The sequence below is a fragment of the Lacerta agilis genome, chromosome Z (assembly GCF_009819535.1).
Source record: "Lacerta agilis isolate rLacAgi1 chromosome Z, rLacAgi1.pri, whole genome shotgun sequence".
Lineage (NCBI taxonomy): Eukaryota > Metazoa > Chordata > Lepidosauria > Squamata > Lacertidae > Lacerta > Lacerta agilis.
Window position 1 is genome coordinate 17,971,162 of NC_046331.1, and position 8,495 is coordinate 17,979,656.

General features: G+C 44.9%; 1 protein-coding gene across 1 annotated transcript; it reads right to left on the bottom strand.

Annotated features, from left to right (window-relative positions):
* Positions 1–5,709: 5,709 nt before the first annotated feature.
* On the bottom strand, positions 5,710–6,034 carry LOC117040459 (myosin light polypeptide 6-like). Its single transcript, XM_033138240.1, is given in 2 exon segments — positions 5,710–5,986; positions 5,988–6,034. Coding segments are annotated over 2 exon segments (324 nt in total).
* Positions 6,035–8,495: the final 2,461 nt, after the last annotated feature.

Sequence of the window (8,495 nt, forward strand, 5' to 3'; positions counted from 1 at the left end):
GGCTCTCACTGGCCAAAAGCCATCTCATCCCCTTGAGCCTTCTCAATCTTTACCCTTCAAAACCCAACCCTGATACCAAAATGCATAGATATTTTACCATCACAAGCCTGAGCAGATGAGATGCTTTCTTGACTACCTTTCTGGCCATTTAAACGGAGGTTGGATGGCCACCTGCCAGGGATTCTTGAGCTGCTATTCCTGCACCGCAGGGGGTTGGACTAGATGGCCCTCAGGGGTCCCTTTCCCACTCTACAATTCTTTCCCACTCTTGATTATCTGATTGCACTTGGGAGGGAGGAAGTGAAAAGAGTTCCAGAATTAAGACTGACGAGCTGATGAGATAAACTGGTCAGATGAAAGACTGACAGAAATAATTTTACACGGCATTACTGTGAAAAGGTAATTTATACACAGATGAGTCCATGACAGGCTCAATGGAGGGTGGCAGATGAGTTGAGCGGGGGGGGGGGGGGGGGAGGTGGATAGTGCTTCATTTATTCTGTACAACAGGAGATTACTAGCCATCCTTCTGAGTTGGTTTTGTTTTTTTTAATTCATCTTCCTATCGTTTTTCCTTTCAAACTTATCAAAAGTTTATCAGGTGTCTGGGTGAATTAGCCCGGTTGAGGAGGGAAATAAAAGCCATTGAGACTTGCTGTCTTCATGTTGTGAGATGCAGGTGAGGCAGCAGGTACAGAGTCGGGCTTCATGTGCAGTTCTCATGCAACAGTGTGGATAAGAGCATAGAACCTTGCTGGATCAGGCCAATAGCCCATCTAGTGTATAATCCTGATCTTTCAATGGCTAACCAGATGCCCAATTATTATTTTTATTACAAATTAGTTGTTTTATATTGGTCAAGGCAACCCCAAGTGACTTATGACCAGTGCTATTTTTCTACCAAAAGAGGTGCCGGAACTCACCATGAATGCCTCCCTTGTTCTCTTAGAACAGGGGTCCCCAAACTAAGGCCCGGGGGCTGGATGCGGCCCAATCGCCTTCTAAATGCGGCCCGCAGACGGTCCGGGAATCAGTGTGTTTTTACATGAGTGGAATGTGTCTTTTTATTTAAAATGCATCTCTGGGTTATTTGTGGGGCCTGTCTGGTGTTTTTACATGAGTAGGCTAGAATGTGTGCTTTTATTTAAAATGCATCTCTGGGTTATTTGTGGGGCATAGGAATTGGCTCATATTTTTTTTCAAAATTAGTCTGGCCCCCCATAAGGTCTGAGGGACAGTGGACCAGCCCCCTGCTGAAAAAGTTTGCTGACCCCTGTCTTAGAATAGCAATGGTGCCAGAACTGAGTTCTGTTTTGTTCCAGCAGGGGGGGAAGCCCTGCTTACAACCAAACTAACAACAACAACAACAACAACAACAACAACCCACATCAAAGTGGAATAGATAGATAGATAGATAGATAGATAGATATAGATAGATAGATAGATATAGACAGACAAAACATCCCACCCATTTCTAAAAGGCCACAGTTAAAAGGCTGAGTAGCTTCCCCTTTGCCATTTGGATGGAATAACAAGGTACCAGTATGTTTGGAAGTAGGGAACAAAAAATGTGAAGGCCTTTGGACTAACAGTGGGTGTTTTTCTCTGATTAAAATCTTGTAATTTGCCTGTCATACCTCAATGACTAACACAACCTCCTTCCGCTCTCAAAAAATACAGAATAAGATTCCAGGTGCTACAAACAATGCAAATCGTAAGTGGCTGTGTTTCTTTAATGTCTCTTTTTAAAATTGAAGCTAAAATAAAACCCTAAAAGTTCACATCTTGGTTGTTATTATTATTATTATTATTATTATTATTATTATTATTATTATTATTATTATTATTATTATTATTAAAATAATCCTAAGTGTTTACTTGCCGGGTTCAATATTTTCCAGTGAATAAGATCGCCGGCTAGAGATGGTATGAATACTTTGCAAATGTACACATCAGAAAGTTTGTAAAGTGAAATTAAAATCATGCAATCAAAGAACTGTAGAGTCAAAAGAGAGGCACTTACTGCCTCTCAGCCTAACATACCTCACTGGGTTGTTGTTTTATGCCACCTTGTGTTCCTTGGGAGGAAAAGGTGGGGTGGAAAGTAAACCATAAATAATATAAACTAGCCTAAAAGATTTATGGACAATATATATGTGTGTGTGTTTATAGAGAGACACAAATAAATGTTTTGGAACAATAAGTTTAATGATCATGTTCAATTTTATGCTGCTAAGAATCCGTTTTAACATTATATTGTTTTATTTCTTGATGCTTTTATCTCTGCTTTACTTCATTTACCAATATAACAACATTTTTAAAAAAAAATAATCTGTGAGTGCAAGGGTGTTCTGGAAAAAGGGGCAAATTCTTTGGCTAATGGGATCCACAGGGAGATGAATGAGAATGCAGACTGCGGTTGTCCAGTGGTGAAAACTGCTGGGTTCCTCTCCCTTCTTCCCTCCCCGCTCCCCACCCCCGGCAAACCAGAAAAAAAATCATAATAATTCAGGCATGTTAGTGTGGAATGGTGTGAAAGACGGCTGGAGAATAAACGGAATTAGCTTTTCCGAGGCTGTTAAGCGCCTGATGAGTGATGTCAGGGGCCACAAGGTTGCCCTCCGAGGGCCACAGGTCATAGCCATGTTACATTGCCCTGATGACAGGCAGAGTCTGGCAAGCCTGACAGCTTTGGAGCTCACCACGGCCATCAATTCCAATTCATTGCAATTTTGCCTCTTGTGTCATTAGCTGGGTGAGAAAAATCTGCAGGAATATTGTAAGCCCCAATGTCCCAGCAGCTGGGCCCTCCCTCCTGCCACCCCCACCCCCCACCCCCCGCCGCCCGATGGGGGAGGAAAGAACCAGGGAAGGAAAGTGGTTTTAAATTTTTTTAAAGGAGCCTGGTCTCTTTGGAGAATGTGCCTGGAATCCTTTAGTAACCCAATACGGTGCCAGGATGCCTTTTCTGTGGCTGGGATTCTGCTCAGCGAAGAGGGAACATATGGGGAAAATATCGATGACTCCAAGAGAGGCAAATACACACACAGTGACATTTGATTCTGATTGACTGTATTTCAGCACCACTTTCCATTCAAACAAATCCCAAAGTGGCCTCCAAATAATAATAAATAACAACAAAATAGAAAACCTCACATACAACATAAGTCGTATAATATAATTCACTAGTCATCATACAATCCATAAAATACAAACAGGAATTTTTTAAAAACAAGCTGAAGTTTGGGGTTGGGATTGGTTCAAAGATTATCATTAGACTGATTGATGGATTGCATTTATACTCCACCTTTTTCTCCAATGAGCTCAGGGTTGTGGCTCTCTCCCTCCTCATTTAATTGCCACAACAACCCTGTGAGGTAGTTTAGGCTGAGAGACAGTGACCATTCCTAGGTTACCCAGCATACGTGACAAGTATAGGGGGCCTTGGGGTGCCCAGCACCCACACTGCAGGCTCCACTGTGATGTCCGGTTTCTAGTGAAAGTTGCGTTGGAGGCCCAACATGACCTCCGAGGTGACACCGGAGGCCCTGCCAGGCCTCCCACACGACTTCCGGTTTGTACCAGAAGTCGTGTTGGAGGTCGCATGAGATCTCTAAGGCTTGGTGAGACCTCGAAGATCATGTCCAAGGCCCTGCCAGGCCTTATGGCGTGACTTCCAGTACAAACCGGAAGTTGTGTCAGAGGTCTTGCGAGGCTTCGGAAATCACGCCTGACCTCAGAAACACCAATGTAGCATGCTGACTGATGTGACGTCATGATGTCATGACATCATGTTACGTCGCAGGTGCCATTGGGCACCCATAATCTGGGACCGAAGTTGGCACCCCGTCACCCAGTGAAATTTCATGTCTGAGTGGGGATTCAAGCCCTAGTCTCTCGCAGGTCCTAGGTTAACACTACAAACATTGCTTCACACTGCCTCTTGATATATATTCTTTTGTAATAACTTAGGTGAATCGTAGTTACTACAGACGGATTTTTCTCAATCCATTCAGATATGGTAAAAGATTTCCACTCCCCCCAATTTTTACCTACTATAACCTTAGCAGCAATTATAACACTATTTCTCAACCAAGAAATAACTCTCGTTGAAATTGACATGATCAAAAAAAAGAAGCTTCATTTTCCTGAATTTTCATACACACATGTATACACTACTTATGTATAGGAATATACACACATACACCCCCCCCTCATCATTTATTCAATTAGAGTCTCAATTTCTGCTACACTGCCTGTAACACGAAGCCTCCCACGGGATTCACACTGAGGTGCTTTCTTCACCATCCAAAGATGTATTTAATGTCAGTTCCCCCTTTCATCTGCAATTTTCTCCCTGGTTTCTCCAGAGGACGTACCAAATGAAGACGTCAAGTATGTGTTGGAGGAAGGAGGACAGCTTGATGGGGTCACGTCACTGCTAGAGAAGTCTTGTGATCCCAGAGACCACCCTTTGCCATTCAGGGTCTCTCTCTATAATAACATCCATTTTGTGGGATGGGTTTTAATAGGTAGGAAAGGATATGCTAATTGCAATTTATGCCTCCCAGCACCCATGCGTCTAGGTTGAATAGAGTTCCAAAAACCCACCCTTCACAGCAAAATTCACAGCATAGGAATTAGACTGTAAAAACTTGTTTTGAGCAAGCCCAGCTATGAAGTAAGCTCGATTTCCCCTTCTTTCCCCGCTTTGCAAAGAATTAGGCAACAACTTGGGAGTAAGTTTAAAAACAAGATTTACTTACTAATAACCTTGTGCTGGTTCAGAGCAATGGTAGCAGTAAAAGCTATGCAGGCAAAATTATTTTATTTACAGTATATATGCTAAAGCCAGAGCAAGCAGAGACATGTCTCCATCCAACACTGGTTAAAGGGAAAGAGAGAGGAACAGGAAGTACTATGCAGAGGTGTAGGAAGGTGGTGCGGTGGGTACGGTTCGCCCCGGGTGCCATCTCTGAGGCGGTGACAAAATCCCCCCCCCCCCAGGCCATGGAATGTCATGGATCGCCGCACCAATCTCTTCCCTGGGTGGGGATTGCTGTGCCGATCTCCCCCCTGGGTGGGGATCGCTGTGCCAATCTCTCCCATGGGCGGGGATCACCATAACAATCTCCCCCCTGGGTGGCCCGTCCTGCCCTGTGGGCATCCTGCCCTGTGGGCATCCTGCCCTGTGCTGCCCCACCCCACCCTGTGGGTGGCCTGCTCCCAGGTGCATGGCATGTGCTCCGCTCTGGGTGCTTGAGTGGCTAGCTATGCCGCTGGCACTATGTGCTCCTTCCTCTCCAGGATAGGAGGGCAAATGACACCACACAGAGCCCTCTCTACCAATTGTATTTCTATGGTCAGAGGATTTGCCTATCAGCAGTACAGCTTTGTGGATTTAACCCCTTTTCATGCCAACTAGCAAGAATATACATTTGTTCAGTTTAGCTGCTAATTCCCCACATATTTCATTCCCATTTCTACTGGGGACTTGCTCCCCCCCCCATCGGTGTCCAAGTTCTGGTCCCTTGCTTGTAACAACATTCTTGGCAGAGGGTAGAATTGGGAGGGGTGCCCAGGTGCCCAGGTGTCATCTAGTCCAACCCCCTGCCATGCAGGAATCACAGTTTAAGTAACCCTGACAGATTAGACACATTCATGGAGGAGAGGACTACCCAAGGCTCCTCACCATGATATGCTATGCTGTCAGGCATTCTTTACCTGTGAACTAGATAACATAGGACATCCCTTGTTGAAGACCCTCAGCCCCTCCACATAATCCTCAAAGCAGCCTTGATCCTTGTTCTTGGCAATGGTCTGCATCATGGGCAGGAACTTCTCAAAGCTCAGTGTCTTTGCATTCATTTCATCGCTCTTGGGGTTCCCCAGAACTTTCATGAGTTCCGCATTGGTAGGATTCTGGCCCAGGGCTCTCATGACATCGCCACACTGGTTGTACAGGATCTTGCCATCTCCAGTTCTGGAAAGTCTCATTGAACTCAGTGGTCTGATCTTCTGAGAAGTCGCACATGATTCCGGCTGCTCACAGCTCCTCTCGCCTGGCGCTCTCGTTCCTGACCCTTTCTGAAATCCAAAACGGTACCACGTTGCAGATTCCTGGCTTCAAGTCAGCCTGTTTTCACACTCCAGTTTTAATAAGGAGCAACGTAACAACCTGCATTCAAAGGCAGTCAAAGAGCACAGCAATCTCTTTTAAGACCAGGGCATTGCCTCTAAATGTCAGTAGTAAAATTCCCTGAGGTGGAGTGGGGGGGGGAATATACATTCCTATTTGAGAATTTCTTCTTCCTCTTTTTCTTCTGCTTCTCATAGAAATGTAGATTTGGAAGGTACTCCAGGGGTCATCTAGTCTAACCCACTGCAATACAGGAATCCCAACTAACACATCCCTGACATGGCCACTCAACCTCTGCTTAGAAACCTCCAGTGAAGGAGAGTCATCTTCTGAGGGAGTCCGTTCCACTTTCAAACAGCTCTTACCATCAGAAAATCCCTCCTGTTGTTTAGTTGGAATCTCCTTTCCTATAATTTGAAGCCATTGGTTTGAGCCCTCCTATCCCAGAGCAGATTATATTAACCCCCCCCCCCGTCACTTGTCACTTCCAGGGGAGGAAGTCCTCTGCGTCTTCTTTCCTTTTCTTCCTCCGTTCTTTGTGATTAAAACATCCTTGTCATTGCATCCTCCTTAGCTTTCAAAAGAAATAAATCACCCCACACCCATTGTATCCTGTAGGAAAACTTTTTCATTCTGCATTCTAAAGTGACCAACAGTTCCAAGGAGATCCTTAAGCTGACAGTATTTCTTTAAAAAAAAAAAAGAACCCTGTGGAATCCCAGCATTCATACGAATACATAATTTACATGTTCAATGTATTTACTGCTCTCAATAATTCTTTCCTGGCTGCTTCAGGTTTTGACATAAATGATTTTTCTAGAATTCCCCCCCCCCACTGGTGGCAAGCAATAATGTAATTGTGTAATTACTGTAGCAATAAATTGTTACTTCCATAAGTGGATTGCACTGCTTAAATCTAGCAAGCAGGGTGGGGTGGGCTGGGTGTATATATTCAAAAAAAGGAAAGAAAGTTTTACCAAATTTCATAGAGGTGATCTTTTTTGCTACAACATCTTGCCAACTTTAATTTATGTGATAACTTAAAATCATAGAAATGTAGAATTGGAAGGTACACCCAAGAGTCATCTAGTCCAACACCATGCAATACAGCAATTTCAGCTAAAGAATCCCTGACAGATGGCCATCGAACCTCTGCTCAAAAACCTCCAGTGAAGGAGAGACACCAATCTGGGGGTTAAAGGAAACACTCCTGAGCCAGGAATTTAAACTTGGTTGGTGGGTGCCCAGCTTGTGCTTTTGTAAAAAGCTTTTAAAGGGCTATCTGCTCCAAAAAATTTTTTTAAAAAATGATAATTTAAAATCCCAGCTCCTGAATTGTCCCTTAGCTCCGTAGCCCATTCCTGACCATGCAGGACCCCCTCCCTCTGTGTTTGAGGAGATAATCGCTTGGGGAAATTGCCACATAATTACCTCTCTGCCAAACCTAGCTGGCAATCTTCACATCCAGTCATTAACTTCAAGACAGGCAGACAGGCAATTATACGTGAATAAATGACTGGGGAATAAATCCTGGTGACTCCAATTCTGTCTCAAATGGTGCAGCAAGTTTGTGTTTGGTAGAGTCAAGTTCATCATGGAAACGCAAGGAGCAGCATCCTCTAGGCATTGACTCCACCCCCCTCCCATGAGAAGCAGGTCCTCCAGGTTGTCCTGCATTGCATCGCTCTATTACCTGGGAGAACATGGCAGCCCAATCCTGAGCTGTTATTTCTGCATTGTAGGGGGTTACACTAGCTGACACTTGGGGTCCCTGTGATGATGCTGAAATAGAGGAGCCATTGGCTTGATCAAGCAGGCTCCACTAATGTTCTTATAAAAGGGACGCGGGTGGCGCTGTGGTCTAAACCACTAAGCCTCATGGGCTTGCCATTTGGAAGGTTGGAGGTTCGAATCCTCACAACGGGGTGAGCTCCCATTTCTCAGTCCCAGCTCCTGCCAACCTAGCAGTTCGAAAGCACACCAGTGCAAGTAGATAAACAGGTACTGCTGTAGGGGGGAAAAGGTACTGCTGTGGCAGAAAGGTAAACGGCATTTCCGTGTGCTCTGGTTTCCATCACAGTGTCCTGTTGCGCCAGAAGTGGTTTAGTCATGCTGGCCACATGTGGACAAACGCCAGCTCCCTCAGCCTGAAAGCGAGATGAGCGCCGCAATCCCAGGGGTCCTTTACCTTTTACCTAATGTTCTTATAATTCATAGATGATAGGGCTATAAATGGCTTCTAGCCAGGATGCCTATGCTCTGTTGCTGAATTCCAGCTGTTCGGAATCACAGGATGGGAGAGCAGCTGTTGTGCTTGGGGCCTGCTTCTGGGCTTCTGGTTGGCCACTGTGTGAGA